This window comes from Echeneis naucrates, chromosome 1, assembly GCF_900963305.1.
Source record: "Echeneis naucrates chromosome 1, fEcheNa1.1, whole genome shotgun sequence".
NCBI classification, from domain to species: Eukaryota; Metazoa; Chordata; class Actinopteri; order Carangiformes; family Echeneidae; genus Echeneis; species Echeneis naucrates.
This window is the reverse complement of record NC_042511.1, coordinates 17,956,179-17,984,178: the sequence shown is the minus strand read 5'-3', so window position 1 is coordinate 17,984,178 and position 28,000 is coordinate 17,956,179. Positions and strand designations below refer to the sequence as shown.

At 40.0% G+C, this 28,000-nt stretch overlaps 1 protein-coding gene across 2 annotated transcripts; it reads right to left on the bottom strand.

Moving 5' to 3' along the window:
* coro2aa (coronin 2Aa) lies at positions 1 to 27,878 on the bottom strand. 2 transcript variants are annotated; one of them, XM_029508029.1, is made up of 12 exons: positions 27,580 to 27,878; positions 9,744 to 9,944; positions 6,393 to 6,509; positions 5,793 to 5,942; positions 4,809 to 4,988; positions 4,090 to 4,206; positions 2,618 to 2,722; positions 2,437 to 2,533; positions 1,852 to 1,964; positions 1,637 to 1,727; positions 1,246 to 1,505; positions 1 to 890 (listed from the first exon to the last, which is right to left on the bottom strand). In XM_029508029.1, exons 1-12 carry the CDS (start codon positions 27,592 to 27,594, stop codon positions 765 to 767), a joined length of 1,572 nt encoding a protein of 523 aa, XP_029363889.1. In that variant the 5' UTR covers positions 27,595 to 27,878; the 3' UTR covers positions 1 to 764. The 2 variants fall into 2 exon arrangements, with proteins under 2 accessions (XP_029363889.1, XP_029363897.1); XM_029508037.1 differs by lacking the exon at positions 27,580 to 27,878 and adding an exon at positions 16,444 to 16,798.
* Between the last annotated feature and the right edge of the window lie 122 nt (positions 27,879 to 28,000).

Below are 28,000 nucleotides of genomic sequence, written 5' to 3'. Positions count from 1 at the left end.
ACCCAGAAACAGATAAGCAGTAGAAGATGAATGAATGAATGAATAGCTGCTGTGAAAAAGATTGATTTCTCACCAATTTTCCAGTCATTCAGAAAAAAAAAGTAATAATAAAAATAAATTCAATATAACATATAACATCTAGCAAAAGCAGCTCAGTGGACTGGCAGAATACAGCTGGGATCCTGATATTCTCATTCAAGCGCACATACTGAATGTTCAACACCACAACCACCTAAACTTACAGTAGTTAACATCATGAAAAAAAAAAAAAAAAAAAAAACAATCAGCAAGCATTGAAAATAAGTTCAGCATTATCATTACAATCCTGCAGCATGTTTGCTCCTGCCCTGCACCATCTCTCAGACAGCTCACAGCCGGCCGTATCATTCAGTCAAGACAGGCACAAACATCCTTTTATTGCATAGCTGTGAAGCGTACAAAAGAAACAAAGGAAAGGTAAAAAGGTGCAAAGAGGTTTAAAATATGTCGGAGCTGGGTAAGACTCAGTGTTTACATGTACATACATGAACGTAGAATATGTGTACCCTCTGTTGGAATGATAGATTGCAAGTACAATTTTGCAAAAGGTTTGAATTTCCCTGGTGCAGTGAGTGTGGTAGCTCATTGGCGGAAAAAGGGTGAGTCAAGAGTGCAAAAGTTTGTGTGGTGGGGCCAAATAGGGATAACAAGTTTGTATATTAAAGCATTTGCCCCATGTAGAGGTGAAGGAGACTCTGCAGGCCAGGGAAATCTTAAAGTGAGCTCTAAGACTGGGAGTTTTTAATATTCTTAATCTCTAGCTCCAACTGTTTGATGCGCACGTCTCTCTGGTTGAGGAGCTCCCTCAGCCGTCGGATTTCCTCCTGCTGCTTGTGGAACTTGAGACGCAACTGTGGACAAAACACAATACACACAACGTTGGAATATTTTGATGGTGTGATTTGCACGAGAGGCAGGGGGTGACAGTCAGCTAAATGTGATTTCACTCACAAGTTTCACTGCTTAGTGTCCTCTTACTGTCCATCTACCATAATACCAAAATTCATTGTAATCCATTCACTAGTTTTTAAGGAGGAGCTATAAGATATGGGGAAAATGAGCAGCTGAATATTTTAACCCAAAACTTCATCAAAAATAGCACTGACCACTGAAATAAATGTATGAAAATTGCTAAGACTAAATTATTGCATAAAGCAGTGTGATACATAACCAGAGGGGGAACCTCAGTTCATAACACCAACAAACCTCGTTTTCAGTCCTTGGTGGAGAGCAAAGTGCAAGGTCTTCTCCGTTGCTTACAGGCGTCCAGCTCTTGCTGTCATCAGCACGGCTGCTGTCCTCTTTGCTGTCTTTGATTCCCAGTTGGTCCTGAATATATGCCAGCTGTAGCATTCCTGGTCTGTTCTGTGACCTGCGAGTGTCCAGAGAATTTCCCAGGCCTTTGCTCATCTCTGAATGCAAATCTGCTACTTGACTTCCAGGCTTCAGAGACATCAACACTGGACCTGTTAGATGAAGAGCATAACCAGAAGCGGGATGAGTTGTCAGGCAACATGAGCAGACCACGACGGGCCCAGCTGCATTGCTAACATACACAAATTCACGTTTCCCACTCAAGGATAAATCTTTCCCGCACCTTTGTTGAGCCCGCTGAGCCACTCCTCTGCAGTTAAAGCAGGCTTGTTAGCAGCTGTCATCGGGTAGATGTCTTCTTGGTACGACTCTGACTGGAGACATATGCCCAGGACATTCACATACAGACTCAAAAGTACTACCCTGAGATATATTACACTACAAAGTGGCATCCTTGGAGAACGTGTTTGTGGTTTCTTGGACATGATGAACACTTACCCTGCGGGGTACAATCATGGATAGAGGCTCAATGAGACTTTTGATTGTCACCAGTTTGTAGAATCTGAACACCTCACAGGTGCTGACATCCAGGCCTCTCTTTGGCATTACACCTGGAGGAGGACAGACACGGTCAGAGACCAACCATTTAAATGTCCATTCTGTAATAACCTGATTATATTCATCTTCAAGTTTGACTATACCTAGCAAGCAAACGTGGGTGTATTATGTCTGTCTGTTTGAAGGCGTCGACACATCCTGCATGCCACATCACATGACCTATTACCAGGTTATGATCAGCTGGTTTTGCTATTCAAATACAGTTCACTTATTTGCACAGCAGTTTTGGTTACAGGTGCAAGTGAATCAGCAGAGTTGGTCGGCAGATGGAGTTTCCAAACAGACAGAATGTCACCTATACATATTCAGCTTGGAAATTGAGTCAATGTAACATCAATCGAAGGGAAGTTTGAGAACAGATATAGATACTGATTGTAGGTGAAAATGAAACAAATTTTGGCATTTCAATTTTAAAGTGTTTTTAGGAATTTCCCATTGTGTTTATGTTGTGTGTGGTTTCATTACCCATTCCTTTCTGAGGCAAGTGTGAGCGGTACTCTGTCAGGTAGTGGATGTATGGCTTTTCTGAGCTGATCTCATAGTACCTGATATTCCCATCACCCTGACAAGAGGTAAGGGGAGCCTTTGAAACAACATCATTACAAATATTTTGTGTCTAAATGTCTGGTTGCCTTCAGAGACCCACCTTTCCTGCAAGGTAGAGCATGTGTGTGTCAGGGTCAAAGAAAGGAAAGAGGACTCCTGAGGAACCATCCAGGTTCTCCTCTAACAAAGGCACAGACAGATCATCCTGCAGACAAAGACCAACAACCTGACCATAAACAACATTTGACCAACAGCACCAACCTTCTCACGTATTAAAGCACTAAATCATTTAAATCCACTTCTGCCTAAGCAGCACTCTGCAGCACTGAATTAAAAATACTCAGTGCTCAATCCCTAATCCGTTTTTAAACCGTAAGCCTCCGCCCACGATACACTCAGACACATCAAATCACAACAGGATGCTAGATCCTTACAATTATAAGCTAACAGGTGTGATCAGAATGCATTACACTGGTATAATTGGGAAGAAAATAACTTTAGTGGCACTTAAAAACGGGCTGAATGAATTCTACAAATGTGCTTTAGCATGTCCCTTTATTTGTCCACTGGGTGGTGGAGTTGTGCGTGATACTATGGCTGTATTTTACAGCCATAGTATCATCAGTGGAAGGGCAGCATTCAGATTCTCAGGAAGAATGTTAATATACTAGTGCAGAGCTCTGCATTATAAGTAAATGTTCTGCATTCAAAATTAAAATGAAAAGTTTATAATGCATGTTATAATGCATCTTCACCAGAAAGATAATTATGTTTTCACAAATAACTGCTGCTGTGTGACAGATTATTGTATTATTGTAACATAATTTATGTTGACATGTGGACCAACTGTCATTTAGTTTAATGTTAAGATTAAAGGGGAAATGTCACGTTGGTGAAGGGCAGCATTTTGCTCTTTCAAGATCAAAAAAGGAACAAGTAAAATGTAGAGGCTTAAAAAGGGCAATATTTCCTTCTGAGCTGTGGTGGAGATGCATAAAACTGAATTTCTACCACTGGAGATAATATGTGTTCTCCTTGTGCTTTTGTATAGTCACAGTATTTGATTAATATGAGGCCACTGGTGTCAAAACAAGATTAACTAATGAATTACTTATGGTCTATTTAGATATTCACCAGTTAATTTAACCTCAGTTAACCTCATTTGCTAACTGGATAAATGTATTAATATAATAGATGGATGAAATATGCAAACATCTATAAACTAAATTCAACAGCATCTCATACTGAATAGTATAAATATTATGAAGGGTGGATTTATTGCAGGACTATGGTAAATTGCTGCAGTTTTAGCTTCCATACCTGGTAAATTTCCAACCATGCCTTTACTGTGTTTACCAAACCTTTGTGTTGCCCATCTTAAGAATATCGAAGTCAGAAGAGAAACATAATTGTCTATAACCTGATAACCTTTGTAAAAGCAGCTCCATTTGCTGAAGGCTGTGAAACATGGTATAAAGCCTTGAAAAAGCTAGTGAATGTTCTTTAGAAAGAGTTATTTAATCAGAAAACACCTTCCTGTCCTGTAATCAGTGGCTCTGTCATTGCTCTTACCTGATCCCACAGCGCTATCTGTCGATCATTCCAGCGTGAAGTACCAGACGTTAGCAGCAACTTCATGTTACCCAGAATCATCACCTTACTGGCTTTGTGCGTCTTGCAGTTGGCTTCCTGCAAACACACAGCCCAACATGCATCAAATAAAAGCAAGAAGCATACTAAACATTTGGCTTATGCAACTATTCAAAGTTACATAAAGTATGCAGCGTGATCTGCTGACAGGAAGAGCCTCAAAAACTTCAGTATTGTACAATGATGAAATGTCTCCCATGGGTGCATCCACAACAGCACAGGGAGTAGGAGCAGACTAATGTAAAGTGTGTGGTGACCCAGAGGTCTGTTGAGTTATGTTGTGGGCCAGTCCAATGCAGAGGTGTGATTTTTGGCTGTGGGGTGCTGGTAAGTGTCCTGGCTGGGAGAGAGGAAATAGATCAGGGAACTCCCACTAATGTAACACCAACTCTCAAACTATTGTTCACCACAACTCATGATGTTTACGTGACACAGTTTTAAGATTTCATTGATTTTACTTCCAAATATATTCAGCATGGATTGCTTTAACTTGATTTTTTGTTAGGGTTTTATATCCACAGGCATTTTAAAGTTGTATTTCCAGATGGAAAAAGAGCAGACAAGACTTTAGCAGACAAGCGATTGATATTAAAAATGTATATTAAACAACAACACACAGACACACATGCAGTAAACATTACCCGCAGTAGGTTTCCTGAGCGTGGCTCCATCAGCCGGACCTTTCTGTCCTTGCAGGTGGTAGCAAGAAGGCTCCAGTCTGTGTTGAAAGACATGGAGAGCACCACATCTGTGTGGTGGCTGATGGTCCGTACAGGGTTTTTTATCACCTGCTCCGGGCAGTCCAGGTTCCAGATCATTATCTGGAGGTGTGAAGGGACAGGCAGGGCAGGCACACACAGATAGTATATATTTTTGTATTTGCATGAGTTTTCCTTTCTCCTTTTTGCTGAGATTATTATTTGGCCACTCTAGGTGAGAAGATTAGTAGAAAAATGTAGACATCCAAAGTAAGGCTGCAGTGAGCAGCTGCTTAAGCAACAAAACTGACATGTTGTGGTTTTAATGATATGTTTTTCACTTTGAGTTTGCCAGGCAACCAACACAGACATCTCTGGTGCGGTCTTAACATGAAAGCTGGACAACAAAACAAAAAACAAAAAAGTGTTCATACAGAGGAAACACAGAAATCGCACAAATGGAGATCACTATATGAACTGCAGGACAGTCTTTACTCAAAATATGGTGCAACACATCTCACCCCAATCCACCTGTCAAATTGCTGCTGACTATCAGATTTGCAAACGTTATCGGGCATACTTGTTGCTAGTATAGACATTTTCATACGTGTATATAATGTCATGTCACACCCAGCATAAAAACACAGCTTGTATTTTACAATGAAAATTATCTGAAGTCATGAGGGAAAATACAAAATGCATCAGATGTTTTGGACAGTTATTCTGCATGAACCGCTGACAGAACTATGCTGTAATTATCTTTGACTGTATTGGAGTTGCAGGCGACATTTATAGCTGTGACCTGTTCAGCTGCAGTGCATTACAGAATTGTCTTCAGTCTGTGTCACAGCTCCTCCTGACTTCTTTTCTGTCATATAGCCATTAGACCAGAATTATTGGTGGTGTCGGTGTGGCGGTATGTGTTACCTGGTAGTCGTAGGCTGTGCTGAAGAGAATGTTGTTTGCAGTCTGATGCCACTCAATGAGGCTCACTCTACGGCTGTGACCCTGAAGTTCTTTCCATGGTACTGTGATGTTTTTCAGCACACCATGAGGGGGGATGTCCCACACTTTCACCTGCAGACACACACAGACACACATCAAAGTAATAAACACAAAAACCCAAGATCAACCTCTGCACCCAACAACTCTACAGTTATATATAAAGCTATAAAGCAGCCATTGGAAAGAATTCTGGCATTGATGGTTCACTGAATTTAGACCACAAGTGGCACGACCTCAAGACTTGCTTTGTAAAAATAGTCCTAAATGATATAAAACCTCATTCGACAAGGATTTGTTCTGAGCCCTCTTGCCAGGTCGGAGCTGAGGAATGTGAGGAATGACCTCAAGTTGTTCTTAAGACTAAACTAAAAGGCAGCAGAATCATCTCCCTGCTACTACATGCTCATATTCCAGGGCAAATGATAACATGTCAGTGAACCTTTTTGAAAATGTACTGACTGTGTGTGTGTGTGGTTGTGCGTGTGCCTGTGTGTGTCTGTGTGTGTGTGTGTGGGCATAAACCGTGGTGTCTTCGGAGCCGGAGGCGATGCAGTAGTCATTGAAGGGATTCCACTTGATGTCTAACACGTTGCCTCTGTGGCCTGATATTCTGGGGTGGTGAGGGTCCACTTTTCCAGTCTGAGAGAGAAATATACAAAAATAAAAATGATCTGTCAAAGAGTTTGTCATCTTCAACCGCCCCATTAGAATAAGAGTGTATTGGAAAAATACTTTATAAATAATGCAGTTTTGTGCAGATGTAGGGACATTTCAAGGGGTGATAAATGTACAGGTTTTGTCAACAATTTTAACTTCTCTTAGGAAGAATATCTTATATTATTACAACTCTAAATACACATAGTATAATATAAAGTGTGCCGTAGCTTTAATTTCCTCCTCCTTTTCTCTTTTTATTTAGTGCTATTCCATTTACCAGCATTATTTATTGTGTTTTGCTTCATTAGACAGCTGTAACACTGGCACCTACAAACTATAGTATGAAAAAAGAAAAGCAACCTGGTCTTCTTTTGTTTTAGGATTAATAGAATGTTTCAGTTTTAAAGCATTAAAACTAAAGGCAAAGTACCCATTTAGTCGAACAGGAAGGCCTTTATATCAGCTGATTCAAAATGGCTACAATCTTTCTTCAAACTAAAATTCCCCTAGAGGTCCTGGCCAAAATAGCATCATAATTATAATACACATCGCAACATAGGACTAACATACAAACTGGAAGGGCTTAAGGAAAGGAAAAAAAACAAGGGATCAAAACTATACATTGGAAGAACCGTTCTTGCAAATTTGAGCCCTCTTTAATGTCCTCTAAAATCATGTTGTTAAAATCATTTAAGCCAACTTGTGCCTGTAATTTCAGAGTTATTTTTTAGTGAAGTGGACCAAGCGGACCCACATTAAAGCTTTTTTTTTTTTTTTGTACGCAGTTGTGGAGTAGACAAGAGTCCTGAGAGTGAAGGCTGTGGTAGGACTTTCAAATTTAAAGAGCATCAGTGGATGTTTTAGCCTCTTGGCAAACCGCCACTTAATATTCATAAGGCAAGTATTCACCGTACCCTCCTTCATACATACTTTTTAGATATTTCTAAATGAGCTGTTGCATTCACCAGCTACTTGCTAATTTCATCTTCTCTGTTATTTGGTGCTGGGCAAAGTTCATCAGAGCCCTTTGATAGAAACTGGATGCCTACTGAGGCTGAACCAAAACTGAAAGACAAAAGAAAAGGCTACAGTGATTTATCAGCAAATGACCACCTTCAAATGTGGTAATTTAGTCCACTGTTGAAAGAGTATTACAGTGATTCAGCTTTGTGCTCAACGTTGTCCAAGAGTAAAAGAAAAAAAAGTAATCAATACAGCAGAAAGAGAGATATATTGCCTGTTTCAATGCATTCTTTTTACTTGTCAAAACCTGCTGCTTAAATTTCCCAAAATGCAACTCGAGCCCGAGGCCCTTCAGTCTGAGATTCTGGTGTGTTATGCTGGCTGTGGTCCACAGATCCTTGAACTGCTATCCTTGGACAGAGATGTGGCACAGCCTGCACCAACAGATCCTTCCGTCTGCACGGATTCAAGTGACACCAGTTGTGTCAGATTATCAACTTCAAAATGCTTTTCAATAGATTTTTTTCCCCATTTATGCCCAGGAGCAAATAGCTTTGTAGATTAAAAAACTCTGTGCAGTTCCTCTTCAGACTTTTTATTGAGTGGTGCAGCTTTAAAGACAGACAGTGGCACAGATTATCCAAATGGATCTGATTTATTTCCTCTTATCAGTTATTTTCAAACTCAACAAAATGACTAAATTAATTCAGCTGTTAGTATGAAGGGGAAGAAAGAAACTTTTATCAACTGCATACCTAGATTAATGTGCAGGTAAGCTGTGTTTGGAACAAGGGAATGATGAAACACTTTTTTTTGCTTCCAGCAGTGATAACACAGTCACAGGTGAGTAGAACCTAGCATTTCTGTCCTTATATTTACAGTACGTGTGTTAATGTTCTCCAGAGAAGAATGGTTTATCTGTGAGTGTGCACTCACGTTGGTGGGATGTGAGGACAGAGTGGGTAGGGTGGATGGCTTGCTGAAGTTTTAACTCATCAAGACAACAAAGGAAAAGGGGAAAGATGAGTTATCTCATTCCTAAGCTCATATGGAATTCCTGCCCAAAGTAGGAAGGCCATGGTAATTCACCAGGATGACTTAAAATACAGAGAACCATGGAAGAAGGGAGAGAGGAGGGAGGTTCGGCTTAATCAATCACTCTGGACTGAATGTATACAGTGGGACTGTAAATGTAACCTGCAAACTACAGAAGGTGTCTGGCTGAGTTTTGTTGAGAGATCAGTCTTGGTACTTGGTTAGCGGAAACATGTAAGCTAAGGAAAAGGGATGGAGGAGGGAGACCACATGCAATGTTTAGGTTGTGGTGAGTGAGCTGCCGGGGGTTTCCTGGTATTTAGAGATGCTACTGGCTTCACTGCTGCTGTTCTATTTATAATCTGAGAGCAGAGCTGTCTTTTCCAGGTATGCTGTGTGTGCCATAGCACAGAGAGGCCACGAAATACATTTGTTGCCCATCCTCTGGCACTTCTGACTTGAACTGCCACCATGAAAACAGACAATTCTCTTTTAAGTGTAAATGCAGTAGACGCAACACACAAGATTTAAAAAGATGCATCAAAATACTCAATAAAGGCAGATGACCAAAATATCTGTTTGGATAAAGCTATAGAAAGACCAATAATTTGAACATTGTTCCTGGTACTTTCTACCCTAATGTTTATATTTAACATCCATGGGTTTATTTGGCACTAATCCCTCAGTAGCAAGTAAAACCATACATTAATTAATTTTAGTCAACCAAGCAGCTTTTGTTGTGATTGCACAGAAATTTATTAATTTAAAGATTTGTCATTTCAGTATTTTTCAACAGCCTACTTCCATCTCATCTATTCCTATCGCCATTGTTGACGCTATTTTTCTTTGATACATTTATAGTTCATGAATTTACAATGAGTTCCTCGGGTGGATAACTAACTTATCGGCACCATATCCCGCCTTGGCTAATCTTCCCTCTGATCAGCTCTGTAGCTTTCCAGCAGGTCAAACACACTTTTAGTTCAGACAACAACACACTTAATGCAATTGTGAAACAGTGCAGATTCAGGTCTGGATGCAGACTATTTTCCTCTCCTTGTGGCAGGACAAAATGTCTCCCATCAGTGTAGCTGTGGCACCATCTAACTGGGCCACTCCTCTGCATTTTCAGTGAAATAGTCCACATACCAACTTAAATAGATCAGGACAAAAAAGGACATAAGTCTGGAAATTGAATCATGCGATGCATTTACTCACATGATGGATAGACAGGACCAGGAAGGCCCCTCCCCCGGCACACTCAGTGATGACTGCCAGGAAACGCGGGTTGACAGCACAGAAGTTGTTGTCCTGCACACTGCGTGTGATTGGCACGCCATCATAGCAGCTCTCCTTGGTGGCGGCCTTACCAAACACGTGGCGGAACTTGGAGCTGCGGTACTGGGGACGCCATGTCATCTGAGGGAGACGGGGAGGGGAGAGAAGAGAGGTCAATCAAGGAGAGTCATCCATTTCACACAGCTATGGTGATGGGGCTCTTCATAGGTGTGGAAGGTCCTGCTTCTTTCTTACACACTAACTGAGCAAGATAAAGGCAGTCGTGACTAATTCTGATATATTTTGAGCAGCATTGAATTACCTGTGTGTATGGTAATGTACCATACAAATACATTGGCCTTGCTTTGCCTAAACGAACAGAGTTGTGCCATTTATGGGAGAGCCAGTTCCCTTTCTTGTAGACATAATTTTACTACAACTGCATCATAAAAAAATGTGGGTTTCATCGCCCAGTATCCTTTTCTCAGTGCTGTTTACTGAAACTTACTTTCTGCCACTTACTTTATATCAAACTAATGAAGTTCCCAGTAAAAAAAAAAACAAAAAAACTTTGGTCAAATATTAATGAAACAATTATGCAAAATAAATTATAAATTATAAATTATACAAAATAAATTGAAGCCTCAAGCAACAACAACAACCATCAGCAAAATCAGTAACAGCAACCAGAATGGTATGGAGAACTAATTCATGTTTTCCCATCCTTTTATATGGTTAAATTCTGATGGCACCATTTTGAGTAAACAACTGAAGACTTAGTATTAAAATGCTCGTTGTCTCATAGTGCTAACCTGCCCCAGGTTGCTGGAAAAGGTTTTTTTTTACCTGGTGTATTTTAGCCAAATATATGATTCCTATCCTACCTTCTTCAAGGTAACACATAGTAAACATCATCTCACACCCCTATGCTTTGAGTCACTCCAGGTCACCAGGATTGGGACATGGTTTGTGATTTGTGCTGGGTTTACACCTATATTACTCATTTTATTTGTTCAACAGTCACACTTTTATTTTCATTACTTGTCATACAATAATGTCACATTGTCATATTGTCACTTATCACTTTACTGGGAGTGAGTTCAACTGGCATTCAGAACAAAACAGTAAGTCAGTATATATGCATTGCAATGGAGAAATCAATGCATAAGCAATATTTGTGATTAATATGGGAGTATTATGTCAGCTTCAATGTGGTGATGATAAGGTAGTACAAAACAAAACCAGGGGCAGTTAAGAATCTAGTGTCATTTTATTAATACTGCTATTTTTATACAAATACTCTAGGACATAAGATTGCCAATTTAAAAAATAAATATAAAATACAGTAGCTAATGTTACTTCCTACACCTTGACTACTTACTAATACTTGGCATGTGTGAATAATTAAAAGAAAAAGATTTTACAAAGTATGTTTCGAAAGGGCAGCAAAACAATTACTACAGATAAATGAGAAAGCCTGATTGGATGTATCGGAGCAGGTTACTTAAGAATTCATTCTTTATTCTTTTTTCCATATGAGATCATTTATTTATGTGTTATACACAACAATAATGTCAGTCATGACAGTAATTGTGCTTTGAGTTACAACCTTGTTTAGTAATATTAATACAAGCCTTGAAGATTCCCTCATTTTTGTATGAAATAGGTATTTTTTTCCTCCAAAACATAAAAAAAATTAATAATAAAATAAAAAAAAAAATCACTACACCAATCAAGGGAATGAATAAGGATAAGAATACAAGTGAGACTACCAAAATCATGAGTCTCTTTTTAGCCACTTTCCTCATGCCAGTCGATACATACGTCATTATTGAGAGTGAAGCAGTAAGTGACTGGTCCACAGGGAAAAGGCCGGGCCAGGCAGAAGGTCTGCTCCGTTACTCTGCATGGCTCCCTGCCTGCCTGCTGCATCGTCATTACTTATGAATTAGGGGTGGAGGAGATTGATGGACAACACATTCATGCAAAAATTAACCCAAACAATGACTAGGAGCAGACAGAGAGAGAGCAAAGAGATGATCGAGGACAACATAACAAAAGTAATGTACAAACCCAACGCAAATACCTGTTTTCTCAGAAATCACACATCCCTTAAATTTTATCCAGCATGGTCACTGGTGATTTGGTTGGATGATGGTTAAATGAACACAACCCAGTGTGATCACACACTGGGCAAAGTAAAAATAACACAGTATCCTTGGTTCGCATGATGCAGCTGTTGCTGCAGGAGTGCTGCCTGGAAAGAAGCCAAGAGCAGGAGCAGAGTAGTTAGAAATGGACGGGTGGAGATCACAACACTCCACATCTAAGCTCTGCCACCTCTCACCTTCTGCCCCTGGGCCGTGATAGAGATCCTCGAACTGTCACAGAGGAATGTTTCCCTGTCTGACAAAGAGTTTCTTTTAACTTCTCAGGTGTTTAAGAGTCTGAGCGCCTCTGAGATACAGTTTGACACATCTGTAGCAACAGCAGCGTTCACACCATTAGCCTGTCTACATTCATAAGCTGAGGTAAAAAAAAATGGATGTGTGTGGCTTCCACAAATGTCAACAAAAGCATTTTATAAAATTTGAATGAAGAAACCTTGCTACTTCTGCAGATGCACATTGAGTTAAATACAAAAGCTAAAGACAACAAGCTAAAGTCTTCATACTGGGGAGCAAACATATATAATAGTGCTGTATAGCAAGGATAATGTTGACACTAGTATGTCAGCATGCTAGTGGACATACCAGTAGGTCAAAAAAGCATTTATCAAACACAAATAATGACCTGATGATGCTCTTGGATCAAAATTTTGGGATCCACCTGTCAAGTAATGAATCATGGCAACACATCCAATAGCTGTGAAAGTGCTAATTCCATGGTGCTGCCACAGAAGGCATCATTACCATTAATGCCGATTTCCTCCCCTCATTTCATCATTGTCCGAGGTTTTAACTCCACAGAATTAGAAATGACAAATTAATTGATAAACAAAAATAAAACTAAATTAAAAAAAGTCTAGATTTTTTCTTTTTTTTAACTAGTCAAATTATTATTTAATCAGTTCTTTGTTTTACATCTACAAGGTTCTTTTTACGAATCTTTGGACCTAAAATATATTCCTGCTTGTTTCATTAAACAATTTCAAATATGCAAACTCATATTTCTCTGTCATTTGCAAAGTTTTGCACATACAATTACAGATCGTTATCAGCCTTTGTCATTGTCAAAGAGGCTCCACCTGCACAACAACCAGAACAAAACAAATATTTGAAGGCTTCTTCCTCATTGGAACTTGAATATGTGAACAACAAATAAAGTCAACACCCATAACTGCTTCAGAAGAAGAGTCAGAGATTGCCAGTCACAGACTTTTGATTTCAACATTTGATCATCTCAACGCCTCAGCAGGCAGGTTTTGGAATGACTGTCTGAACACTGCCTCCAATAAGCAACATGGTCTTAAACTGGCGTAGGTTCCAGTTTATATAAATCAACATCCATGTTTTTCAGAGGCTTACAAGACCAAAGAGAGAAGCTTCTCGGGCAGATAGCGATGACATCTAGTTATATCTAAATGAGGTTGTCATCAGGCCAGTGGCAACTTCCTCTCAGCTGCATCTTGCAGCTACACAGTGGGCTGCACGGTGGGCCTCTGCTCTGCACAGGCCTGATGACGACCAGACAATTCTGGCTATTTTTACACTATCTTCTTACTGATCAAAACACCACCAGGCACGTTCACTGACAGTTGGAATAGATATACTATTCACAATAACCTCTTTTATCCTTATTTCGGGCAAAACAAAAAAGGAGATGCAGTTCTTTTTGTCAGAAGGAGATTTATTTAAGTCCACGAGCAGAAAGTCAGAGAATCAACAGCAATAAGGATCCAGCAAAAACAGTCACAAAATTTAATTGAAAACACAGATATGATTTTTAAATAGAGATATATTGAACATCTGGTTTGCTCAGGCAGAGTTCTTATGAGGGTCAGTATATATGAACAGCATTCAATTATCCCTCACCTACAGGCTGTCTTCTAAGCACCTCATAACTCATAAACACACACACACTAGCAGCCGCTCCTATCTTTTGCTCACCAAGGCCCCACTGCTGTAGGAGGGGAGTCCAAAGTTTACTTACTGGTGTCAAGATATCAGTTACTCAAGCAGCAGAGGGCCTAAAGCCATTAAAGAAACAAGCAGAAAGAAATCTGTAAATCCAAGCACTCCCATCAATATTAATATCAATACCTACAACTGCTTGTCTGCTCGTCTTCCTTAACCAACAAATACTGACCTTATGACACTGGACCTAATCTGAGAATTGGCATTCTAAGGCACGCACCATCTCTGCTTTCTCAATGTGAAGATGGAATATTTTGTAAACGCTCACAGTGAAATTCAAGACAAGGAATATACAGGTGGAAAGATTTGCACAGACAGCATGTGTTTTCACATATTCATTGTGTGTTTTTGAGTGAGTGGGACACAACTTGCTTTGGTTTAGACTGATATCATCCACAGATGACAGCTCACCACCACTGTCTTGTAACAGGATAACAGCCACTGGTAATCCAATAGCTGCTCTATGCTATGGATTGCACATGCAATAGGTATGAAAGGATGAAGACAGGATCTGACTGTGTGTGTGTGCACGCATGCTTAAGTCACTGTTTACCTGAAGAATCTTTAAAGTTCTGGTGATCCAGTAAACCTTTAAGCCACAGACAACCTCAACATACCTCAACACAGCACATCATGGATGCAGATTTTCAGTGACAATGCAAGGAAATCTGCCCTGGTTACAACATCTGGGGGAAGGTGTGTCTGAGCAGATACCCATGTTGTCATGCACAGACGCACACAAACATTAAAACACATCTCAGCTTCTCTTTTATCGAAATTACGCCAGCACATCAGTGACAAAGTCCAAACATGTTCACATTCTTCATGTCTCTTTCGTAATTTCATTCACTTCCTGTTAATTAAGAATAACTCACAATTGTCCTTTATCTTTTGAGTGTGCTTTACATGTGGGTGAGTTCATTAACAGAGAAAAGTATATCAATAATTAACATACACAGGAGTCTGGTGGGCAGGGTGTGTAGTTTGAATGAAACCAAATGATACAAAGATGAAAATAAAATCGGTCAACTTCACTGTCAGATTTATGTTTTGTATTGTAAAAATGTACCACATGAGGTTTTGTTGACATTGTTTTATTCCATATTTTGCTTTGGGTGAAACATCACTCCATCTATATACCATTTGGTATAAAGTTTGCTTCCATCCATCCATTATTTCAAACTAATTGAGGCTCAAATTAATATAAACATCATGGCTTTGGCCTTTGTTTTTATCTGATATGACTGATGACATATGTTAGGTCCGAGGACATGGTGATTTTACTACTGACAACCCAAAGGTCAGAGTTTTAACTACTTTATGTACAACTTGTGCCCCTCAGGACTAATGTGTTGTACAAAGTCTTTATGAATGTTGAAATTACCACTGTAAAGAGTGAAGAATGAGGTAACCCAACGCTGGCTAAGTCCAACTGATTAAAGTTTTGCAACATCTATATATCTGCAGTATTACAAACTGGGTGTTTGTGTTGACAGTGTTGTATTAATTTGAGCAAACACAAACAGAACATTACACACTGATGCAGATCAAATTTAAAAAACAGGTTACAAAAGACTCATGTGGTCACAGGAATAATAATCCACTGTGTTTGTCAACGAGCTGGACATCTATCAATATCATGCTTCAAAAATGCATCAATTAGTTTCAGCATTTTCTAATAGTGGATCAGTGTAAAATAATAAAAAAAAACAAAACGGAAAAGCTGAACAGCTGCTTTTTTCAGCACTCAATATCAAGCACTGAGCTTGGATACCCAGCACTGACTATACGTTCACATTTTGGACAGAAACCCTCCGCTCATGCATTCATAATCTTTGACGTGAGAAACAGGATACCAAGCTTAATGAAAAGATCTCAAACAGACTGCAATTCAAACCACAAGGCACACATGTCAGTGAACACTAGTGTTTTGAAGGGTGGACACCACCATAAATGACCATCTGTGGGTAGAGATGACTTTACTGCGACAGTGGTGATGATGTCATTTTCACTGTTGTGGAACAACTTCAGTTTCACATTGACCATTTTTTTGTCATCAGCAAAAATAGAAAATACTTCCATGCTTATTCCAGCAAATAAGTGGCTACGTGTCCAAGTAAATCCAAGCTGTACAGGGAAAGTTTTTTAAAAATAGGTTTTCCAAATACATTGGATTCAGGCAAAGGGCTGGCTTGAGGAAACATTTCTCTTTCATCTTGTTCAAGCCTGCCTCCTGCACATGTACACACACTCCTGAGTTTGAATCCCCAGGGTAAAAAGTGAGCACTCGCTCCCATTCTCTCTGCCTCTCATCCCCACACACATTCACACGCAAGCACTAAAGAGTAAGAGATCGATAAGAGAAAATGTCAAATTGCAGAGGCAGATCCAGGGGATCAGGACATGAAAAGAGTCAGCAGAGGACATCTGGGAAAGAAAAAAGAAAAGAGTGTGTGCCATTGAGTATGAGGCAGTGTGAGGAGTGTGAGTTGAGCAGCACTCACCCTGTCGAGTGAGTTGTCACTGGCACAAGGAGGTGCAGCAGGTTCTTGACAAACAGTTACGTCTCTGTGTTTGAATGGAAAGAGCAACAACAAAAATCCCTTAAAAAGACTCTTCTGGCTTTATCTCAAGCACATGGAGCTTGTCCTTCTTCTTTGAGCAAACACACCCTAACACATACACACACACACACACACACACACACACACACACACACACACACACACACAAAGTGTCCTGGTGTCCTGTCCAAATTGTGAATGTCCTATCCTAACTAAGCTTCTTCTTTGACATGCACATAGAGAGAAAGTCTATGAGACAGAGAGCGTGTGTGCTGCATGAAGGCCAAAGCGTGTGTGAACAAGCAGAGGGAGAAGGCAGGAGTATCCACACTCCCAGAGAGGGGAGGTAACTATAAGGAGAGAGACAGAGGGAGGGACGGAGGGAGGGAGGAGAGAGACAGAGGGAGGGAGGGAGGGGGGAGAGAGAGAGTGAGAGCAGGTAATCCCACTCCTCTGCCGCTCCCACTCGTCACTCCTCCAGTGTTTGCTCAATCAGGATGTCTCACTTTATCTTTGAAGGAAAGGAGAGGACGGAGTAGAGAAAGGAAAGATACATTCTTAGCAGATGTGTCTCCTCACTAAATTGGGAGTTAATAAATGTGGATTCATCTCATGACTGTCTGTCCTTACCTATAAAGGCCTATAACAAGGTAGCCAAAGGGAAGAATGACAGCAGACGCATTTCTGAGGAAAACTGAAACAATTACTGATCAGAAGCTTTTGAAAAATTGCTAAAGACTTGCAGTTTTTGGCTTCTCATGTGTGAGAATTGGCTCTTTTTCATACATCATGGGTATGGAGTGTCTAATAGCTTTGGAACTCAAGTCATTTTAAGATGTTGATGACTTAAAGCACTGTGGGAAGTTGAAATTGCTGTTTTTCACTTTTTGGTTACAATCTATTAAAAGACCAGTTTTTTTGTATATCTTGGATACGAAAAGAATTAACAAAACAATAGCAATACAATGCAGCTACTCAGTGCTGGTACTATGCAATAAAAAAATGCCAAGAACTAATTAGACAGAAAAGAAAAGCATAACAGTGAAATAAATGCATTTAAAACCAAAGGTGCAACCTGAACACAGAATTAGATTGACTGGCTTGTTGTGTAAACTGTCCAACTACTACAAAAACCCCTTTGGCCGTGGTCATTGCTGGAAGTGTAACTTAAACGTTATGTAATGGTACATGAACACCCAAGCTGAGCTGTCAGTCAATATGAGGATGAGCAGCTCACTGACAGCTGGCCTTCACACGGTCAAACAGTGATGCAGCCCGGGAGCTGATCAATCATTGTTATTTCAGAAACGTGCCTGCCTGCACGCTAGGTTTAAACACTATTATCCTTCATTTTCAGTCCTTTAAGTTTCATGTTTAGTTGCTCTGCCTTTTCCTTTACTTATCCTGTGTACACAGGAGGTCCATGCAAAAGTAAACCACTCTCATTAGAACATAAAAACAAATTCATTTAATGACTGAAAAAATACATTTTTGGAGTAAGAAGTACATTGTCCTCATTCTTAATGTGGTTCAGAAAAAGCCTCTTGTGGGATGAAAAATTTGAAATTGTAGTTGCAAAAAAAGTACTTTGAGGAAAAACACAAATGTTCACAAACACTAAAAATAACACTGCCCACAAACACATCTCCCACAAAATATATGGCAAAGTCCAACGGTCACACACCGTGCTGGAGATAACAGACAGGCCACACAACCTGAAACAGACATGTTTCATCAAAGGTAGGAGCTAAATATGACAATCTGCTGAGATCATTTTTAATCAGCAAGAACACACCAAGCCATCTATACACAGCCACTGTTCACACTCTGCTCCATAGCATAGAAGAGCAACCTGAGCATGGTTTAATCTGACAAACATGGCTACGACATGAGCAGATTTTAAATTTGAAAGCCAAGCAGATAGAAAATGCAGCGACTGGCCAACGTCCCTAGGTATCTATCTGCTTGTCTTTTAAAACCAGACACATAGTTGCTGTCACACTCTATTTTCCTTCATTTAGCTCTTATCTCTGAATGAAGCCTCAGTGTTTCGAGGAAGTGTGTGTCTGTCTGACTTGTGGCAATTATCACTAAGGACAGGGCAGGAGTCCTAAAAGGCTGTGGCTCTTTCCAGAGAGCTCAAACCAGAGGCTTGCTCTCTAATCAAAGATCACACAGCCGCAGACTAATAGTTAGCTGTTGTGGGAAAACAGGCTAAGGCCTTTGAGACAGTCACTGTGACCTTCCTCTTCCCTTCCTCACTTTGTCATTGCTGATTAGGTGTCTGACGGTGTTTTGACTGTAAAACACCTGGTTTTAATGCCAAGTGTAACCCTGTGGGCTCCACTTAACTGCTGCAGCAAAGATTTGGACTTTATCTACGTCTAATGGTCAAGTGTTCATTAACCGAGCAAATCGTATAGTCCCGTTGAAGTAGACACTTTCCTGAACAGGTGCAGGGCTATTCAAGTCTAATGTACACAGAAACCTCCATTAAACATGGATTAATTCACACAACTCTTTCTTTGGGCAAATAAATGTCTAAATGAGCTGTTGGGGCAACACCTTGCTTGAAATTAAATCCTTTTACACCCACATTAGTGTGTCCTGAGCAACACTGGAGATGAGAAAACAAGAAAAAAAAAAAGGGCGACATTTCTTATCGTACATTTGCATGTTGCTTTACACTCTGGGTTTGTTGTTTTGCTGTGCAAATGAGGAGGCACACATGCCTGAACTCACAAGAGGAGGCGGCAGGAGCTCAAATCCGAAATGGCACATAATGACTGACAGTGAATGACACTGAAGTCAGTGTAGGAGTGGCTCAACTTGACAATATGATTCTTTCCTTTTGAAAATGCAGACAGTCGGGTCAGACGTGACAACCAGATCCATTCCAACAGATAATAGATGGAAAGGCGGTCGCAATCACAGACAGGAAGTGACGAGGAAACTAAGTACTTGATAATGTGATGAATAGTCATCCTAAGAGCCGACTACTGTCAAATATGGAGCCACATTTCATCATACCGTCTACTTAGGTACATAGTGTGATGTTGAGCTCACCCCCAGTTAGCTGAAAAATTTGATGAGTCACACTTTTAGCATGCCTGTGCAGCGCACCTCGTTTTTTCATGTCCGATTCACTCCAATATCTGCATCAACAAAGCTGTTTGAAGCAATTCCCATTCAGTGATATCACATCCTTAGTTACCTGCTTACACCAACTTTGGCAGCAATTCATGGTTTGTACAGCCAATAAATCTCTGGATTCACATCAGAGAAGCACTCAAGAAAAATACGTTTCACTCGTTTCATAGACGGAGACCTGCATGGAATTTAAAATGTGTTACGTAGAGAATCCTTCATGGGCAACTTTTTCAGCTCTCACACGTACAGCTCTGCTGATTTTACAACTAAGAGTGTGATCTTTTAGATAACACACACACGCAAAAGTCTGGAATCCAAGTGTACAACAACAAACGTCATGCAAGTTTGACGAGCTGGAAACCAAATCGATTTCTTTATTGGCTTACAGTAAAGTGGTCCAGACCGAAGGCACGCAGGGTAGACGTTTTATTGCATTCATCACATAACAATCACATCAGAGAGGGAGAGAGAGCTCTGCATGCATTTACACCTCAGGCTCTTTCAAGTGTTTTTACGTTGCTGAATGGTTTGCTAAAAGTAGAGCTAAAATAATGTTACACAACAGTTTACGGGTTTCCGAAAAGAGTATTTGGTTCTGAAAAAGAAAAAAATAATGCAAATGGAAATAATGCAGAGTATGATAAAAGATAAAGATTATTTCCAATCTGTAACGACTGCACTGTCTCAGTTCATTTTCTTACACATAGTTATTGTCAAGGGTGAGGACTGAGATGCAAAGACGCAGAGCGGGGTGAATGTGGAAAAATTCATTGTTTTTCATGAAAAACCAAGAAAACGTCACTGTGGCTGTGACACAGTGACTAGACAAGACACAGGTGAACCACGTTAGGGCATGGAAGGCAATCAACATGAGGGAAACAGAACAAGAACAGGACTTTCAAAATAAAACAGGAATACAACCCGAAAACTTAATCCCTGACAGTTATGTTTATTGAAATGCACTGATACACAATATTTCTTGTATATTGCATATACTACCAGTCAAATGTTTGGATACGCTTTCTCATTCAAATGAATAAGAAAGTGTGTCCAAACTGTTGACTGGTAGTGTATATATTTATGATATAGAATCACCACAAAGTCCAACAGTTTCTTTCCCTCATGTCATTCCCTGTATAATGATATATGCATATAAGTTTAGTTGGTCATACCTTGTTGAGGAAAGTACACTTTATTGTCATTGTAAGTGTGTAAATGAAGTATATTTGTGTATGTTCCTGCAGTTAAATGCAGTGTTTCCATGTCTCTTCTTTCCACAAAAGAGAATTTATTCAGTAAGAATGTGATCAGGAAACAAACAAACAACAACAACAACAAAAAAAAAAACCCAACAACAACACATTTCTGTGTTATTTAAAGGAAACGACAGCTTCCAATGCGCTAACAATGATTATGGATCACGTCAGCTCGCAGCCAGAGACTAGAGTGTGAATGAGGTCGTAGCCTCAAGAGGGCTTCTGTTACCTTGTATTAATTATGACAAATCAAGCCTCCTTTACAGCTGGTGAATAGCTTTTACAGCAAAAATTCCTGACGGTTACAAATATTAGGCACCAAAGGAAAAAAAAGGTTTGAGGTTCTAAAATTAGTTTAAGAGGCTCTGTCTGAGGATCTGATATGAATGAAGTTTTTTTTTTCCTACTGCAGAATTAACTATTTGTTAAACGTATTCATTATAAATGACAAAATGGCTGAAACATAATAAAGTACTCAGCAAAGGCAATGAGTTTCTCCCTGGAAGTCAGAGGGATCCTTATCACATAAATGAATACAGTACACAGGAATGAGCCTGAGCAGCTAACAGCCATCTATCCATCGCAGCCATAGTAACAGCAGACAAGGTGAGTTTCACTTTCTGTGACTCATGGCGATTAGCCTCCCTGTGCGTGTATATATATATGTGTATATAGAGACTTAGCATCTCCCTCTCAACAACACTCAGACTGCTGCAGAGCATGCCCTGTTATCAGGCCTGGGGATGCCGTGGCTAATCAGATCATGCCCATAAGCTGTAAGTGCATTAACATGCTGTGATGGTCCAGACGCAGAGTGTGCAGCTCACTGGTGTGTTCATGCTAAAGTTTTAGTCTATAATAAGTGTATTACCACAATATGTATGGTTTATCTATGCTGACTTATATTCAATACCTTTGTTTCGTGTGTTAGTTTGTTAACATCTGTTGATTCGCTATTCACACAAACTGGTGGCAATGATCGAAGTTAGTATGATCTATTCTGTGTAGATGAAGAATATCTGTACAAGATCTGTCAGTTGTTGAGATATTTCCGTCCAAACCAAAGCAGTGGGCCAACTGGCTGTCATCTCTACAGACTCTGTGGCTGAAATTACATTCTAAATAAATATGCATTTTGGGAAATTACCATGAGCCATTGCATAGTTCAGCTTTTGCTCTATATGGTGTGAGCCATCTTGTGTACAGGTTCAGTTCAAGAAACCTTTACGTCTACCTGGCAGCATTTGACCGGAAAGTACTTGTTGAGTCTCATAAACAAATGTACATATTTGCCACTTGCCTTGTGAGTGAGCGAGTGTACATTTGCTCTGACAGCATCCAGTGTGGCCATTAGGTCTGGGATCAATATGGTGAACAAACACACATGAGTAGAAAAGGCCATCGACTTCTTCTCTACATTAATAATGAATCAGACAATGCTGGACCATCTGGCTCCTGCCCAGGATTCCCTGATTCCTGAACACTGGCAGCAAACCAAGTGAAACTGGGCCACATTCATAATTCCATCTTATAGCCACTCATGTAGTTTTTGCACTTTGCCAGAGGACATGCAAAAAATCTGATTTCTATGTTGTTTCTAATGCAACACAGAGCTTAATAAATGAATTCTGTGTATTGACAAGAACATTTAAGCAAAATATGTAATTATTTATTTTCATGAGATGTAGAAATTAAGAAAAAAATCTGCTGAGGAATGAAAATTCTGTCAAATTAGGGAAGATAAAGACACAAACCTCTGATACATAAAATGTATTTCTTAAATGTATCTGATCTTTGCTGGTACCTTGTAGCCCCCATTCCCCAGGGTAGGGACCAACATTGACTTTGGTGAATTTAGAGCTACATGAGCAAAGATCATAAGATCATATGTTTATATATGTCAAATCTAAAAAATAAATATCCAGTGATGATCAAAAAACCCAGAAGGCCAAGGAACAAAACTTATTTTGACTCTTCAAACCATCTGGATTAAAAGATAAACAAAGACGTAAATTGATATTATGACTTCATTTGCACAATATGAACCAAAGTTACATGCATTACATTTGGTGCGTCACAAATATGTTTTTTAAAACCTATAAAAATCATGCACTAGATATTCCCCTTTTCAGAAAAACCAACACGTAGGTCTGAGTCATTTAATGTAACTACATGGGAGGCAGAATATGCGGCTAAAGGAAGGTAAAATTTAATCAGCTGTGCAATGTTTTTAGGCAGCTGCTTTAAAGGAGCGCTGATCTTTCCTCTTTCCTGTGGCCTTCACATAGTCGCCTCCCTGCTGTAAGACAAACCTGTACAAAAGCACCGGCGGATAGATATTGCGCAGATCCTCTGTGGTTTTTTTTGTTTTGTTTTGTTTTTTTTCCCCCACAGTAATCCTTTCTCAGTGCGGCCCACGTGGGAGCAGCACCATATAATCCTCAAACAGTGGGACAGCTGTCATGTCAGAAACGTGCAGGACAACCTGCCACCATGGATCTGAGCGACAGTGATGTAACAATAAATAGAGGAAGTGCCAACTGGAAAAACAAACAATACTTCTTCAGCTATTGTTCAAAAAGCCATTATGCCTGGCTGTGTAAACGACCCTGCCCTGCAACCAACAAGAAAACGCAGAGCCTTGTAGTCTTTAGGCTCTCTATATGAGGCAGAGATGGGCGGTGGGGGGGGTCTGCAGTCATATGCACGCTCTTGGTTACATAAGAGCATTTTAGGATTTACAAACCATTGTAAGGACGGGTACAGTAATCATCCTTAACATCCAACATGAATTGTTTCCTAAAACCCAGGCACTAAAATATGACAGAACTCAGTCAGTTTGGTAGCTGGGCCTGAGTTCATCGAAGGAGACATACTGGAGGAAAAATAAATTTCTCCAATTTTTTACTTTTCTCCAGACTGAATAATACTGATTGTGTCATGACATGATGTTTAAAATTAATCTATAATAAAGATCTGTATTAGTTGCAGCCCAAACTGCTTTTAAGATGTATAATTGATTAAGAACAGAAAAAAATGTTCCTCTTAAGTTACATTCATAAACAGGTCCATATTTAATGTATTTATTTTAAACTGCTTTTGATTATAAATGTATTCAAGACACTTAAGTTGCTGTTATCAAAGTTAATTTGATCTGAACATCTAAAGTTATTGTTCTCCAAAAAAAACAAACCAAAAAAAAAAAAAAACAACTAAGTCCCGGGCATAGTTTATAGGCCATTTGAGACTAGATCAAAACATCTGGTCTTTATTGGCGCCAGAAAATAGCTGAAATCCATCCAATACAGAAAGTCTTTCGTACACCCTTTAGTGGTTTCACTTCATTTACATTAGAAGAACGGTTGATGTTGACTAGTGTTTAACTTTAGATTCATCCAATAAAGCTCTTTTTAACTCAACAATCGATAAATAAATAAAAAAGTCATAAAAAACACATTCATGTTGGATATTTTGAAGAGGCATTATTCTGCAGGTTTGTAGATTATATTGTCTCTAAATCCTCTAAAACACCCCAAAAAGGCACAGTGGGATTAAATGTGGCAGGACAGAAACTGCATTAAGTCACCTTGGTCCTGCTGGGAGGAGAGGCAGGACTTCATTAGGTTCAGTGAAGCGCAAACCGCAGGGAGGGAGAGTGGTGGGGCAGTCAATGACCTCAGACCCCTGGGGGCTTTGTTTTGGAGGCATAGTCATGTATGAGGGATCATTTTGCCAACATCAGGTTCTCCACCAACACCTTGAGGCACAATGTCTGGTTTCTAGAGCTACAGAGGACATGTGAGATGATCTCATTCATTCTCCAGGCTGTTTCTAACCTGTTACTAAATCGCTGACAAAATCCAACATGATACTCACAGTTTCTGCTGCTGCTAGAGGATACAAGTGCACGTATTTAGTTTCACTGCACATATCTGACCAATTACTATTTACTCAGTTTACTGTCATACAATACTGTGGAAAACCAGAAAATAGTTGAGAATCCGGAAACCAGTGGAGTTTTGATTAAACAGTTGTCAAAAAAAGATCAATTATTAGATATTAATTAATTTTAATTTTTGTTTTCATTACCACAAATCTGTCTCATTTGTGATTCCATGGGATTAAAGAAATTACAGCTGCAATTCAAAGTTCAGTATTGGACTGAAAATCAACAGGCTTCCGAGGTTATGAAGCTGTAATGTTTATCTTGGATACAGTTTGTTTGGTGATCACTTTATTGCCCAACAGCAGTGCGACATACACAGATTGTCTGGAGGGGATTTCCACCAATCAGATACTCTGGCTCAAGGATGTATTTGCTCAAAAGTACACCTCTAATTCACAGTGGTTATTACAGCAGAAAGGACTTTGATACCTGGAACCAACAGCAAGATTGTGTATTGTACCTGAAAGCCAAATTAAGCTCCAGTTACTGTTTTGAGAAATATTACGGAGAAATTCAGCACAAGATAATCAGACAATAACTGGTCTGCCTTTTTCTGAGGAAAGAGCTCAGAAGAGTAAATAAACAGCTACTGTAACAATGTATCTGCAAAAGCCAAAGATTTGAGACGCCACCTAGCAACTGCACAAGTCACAGTTTGGACGGAGAGGGAGAATTTCAGGTATGTGTTAACAGTGTGCGATAACATGCCAGAGCTACAGTTTACCACTTTATGGTCCAATATGAAAGTACAGAGCAGATTTACAGAGAAACACTGCAGAGAGGAGACCAGTGTTTTCAAAAACAATAAACTCCTCATGAAATACTTTATGTCACCATTGACTGTCCTGTGTGTATTTTCTCATGCCAACTACAAAGATTCAAAAATGTTTGGTTGGAAGTTCTCTGTTTCACATAAGTGAAGACAAACGTATTAAGTTAATGTTCATTTTGTCAGGAGTTTGCCCATCAAGCTGACTGTCAGACCGACCAATCTAATATCTAACATGACACTTCTACACATCACCAACACCAGCACATAAATGACATAAATGACACACATCCTCTGTGACAGACTTGGCTGTGATAAGCGACTGAATAGAAATTTGTATTAAAGCACAGCAAGGCTAAAGTGTAACTGCCCTGTTGTTAAAGGGCCAAGAGGAAGCAGCTATTAATATTGTCTCTCCAACATTTGCTGGTTAGACTGTATTCACCAGCAGCCTGCCCACAAATTCAGGAGCTCCTCAGTTTGTTTGTTCCCAGTTAGTATTTAATCATTCATTTGGATGACAGGCTTTTGTGCAAAGGTGAGTCTTATCATTGCAGCATGCAGCATGACCATCTGAAGGGATAAAAACAATGCCAATATTCCATGAAGCGTCCATAGAGAATGCATGCCCCAGACCCGCCCCTGTGGAAATGATGTGCTGTGCCACACTGTAAGAGCCAACTGGCACAAAGTCCTAAAATCTCCCACTGCTCCACATGTGGCGAGAATTAGACTCGGGTCATTAAACACAAAGCTGTTAAACTGTTTTTTCTTTTGTCTTCAGTTTGTTTATGGCCATACAGACAAAAGTGAGCAAAAACAATAGATCCAAACCATCTGGGGAACTGGAGGCCCGACACAATACAGCCACCAACCAAGCAAAAATAATGCATTTCAATTATGTGTTTTCCAGACTGAAAGATAACATTAAATGTACAAATACAGTACAGTGTACTCTTGGTTAACTCTTGCTTACAGGACATATAAAAATGGGATGAAAATAACTAAGATTTTAACGAGTAACATTTGATGAATATAAGCAGCAGAAATATGTGGTATGCATGAGAGCTTTTTTTGGGTCCAAAATCCAAAAAATTAAATTTAAAGCAGATTAACGTAAAGTAGTTTGAAAAGCTATACCAGCTAAATTGTTAGATGGCCTAATCAGTTATCAATATACATGGGGATTCATATTCTTTACTTGACAAGTATGCAAATATGGTGTAGTTTGAGCACTCAGCATAGAGCAATCTGTCAAAGACTTTGTGAACTCCCTCTGATTCAATGGTTTCTAAAGTGAGATGAGGGGAAGCTGCAAATAGTCCTCCAAATAAATGAAGACTGGGCTCCTTTAGATAAATCTACTCAACAGTAGACCAAAAACTAATCAGCAATTATTTTGATAATCATTTCACCTAGCAAAAACCCTGTTTCTGATCTATATATTTATCTGAAGATCACACTTCAGGGGAGTTTACATTGTGGTCCCCCCCTTGTTAGGAGCACCTAGCCAATGAAAGTTCCTCTGTAGATATGATGTAGTAAGTACCAGCACACCAAACTACAGTCGAAGCAGGGCTCATCAGGTTCAATCATCAGCTCTCTGAAGCAGGTTCAGCATCACTTCAACATCATCTATTGTTGGAAATAACTGGAAACACAGTTTGGCTTTTTAGTTAGTTAACATTAACATTAAAATCATTTAGCGCTGATCTCTCTCATGTTATTCAAATGACGAATGAATTTTGTAAAATCAGATGTGCCCCTCTTTTTCGGGTGGATATTTTTTAAGTTAGCATCCATCCGGAAGGTAAACCTGCGTGGCCTCTCCACAGAGGAGCCCGGACCCAGCCGCATGGCCGGGCTGCAGGTCCGAGCCACGGCGTGGAGGGAAACACACGACGGGACAAGAGACCGCCGACCCGCCGCAGGAGTTTAATGATAGGGGGGCTTACCTTTGAGACGGTCATATGGCGCGAGAGGCGTCGGCAGGTGCTGATAGTTTGCCCCGGAGAGGACTCGATGGAGCTCGGTAACGGCAGCGGAGAAGCCGATGGAGGAGTTTCCAGGAGCAGGGACGCGTAGCGCTATGACACCGGCGGAGGCTGTCGCATGGCGGGTCACTTACAAGTCACGATGTCCGGCCTGACCTTGACTCTCCCGCAGCCACAAAAACACAGTCACGGACAGAGCACACTCGTCCTGAGCAAATCAGAGCTGGGAAAATCAGGAAAACATGAGCCAGAGGAAGAGGAGGATGAAGAGATGAGAGCACAGGATGAGAGCAGAGAGGAGGAGGAAAAGCAGGGAGGGGCGAGCTGGCCAGGTTCATCCACAGAGGGAACAAAATAACATGAATGGCACCAATCATTTCAA

What these genes read in the sequence shown, in the direction of transcription:
- coro2aa (XM_029508029.1), bottom strand. An exon ending in GCACAGCCTACGACTACCAG is followed by an intron (nt 4,989 to 5,792) that starts GTAACACATACC and finishes TCACACCTCCAG; the next exon opens with ATAATGATCTGGAACCTGGA. An exon ending in CTTGCCTCAGAAAGGAATGG is followed by an intron (nt 1,965 to 2,436) that starts GTAATGAAACCA and finishes GTCCTCCTCCAG; the next exon opens with GTGTAATGCCAAAGAGAGGC.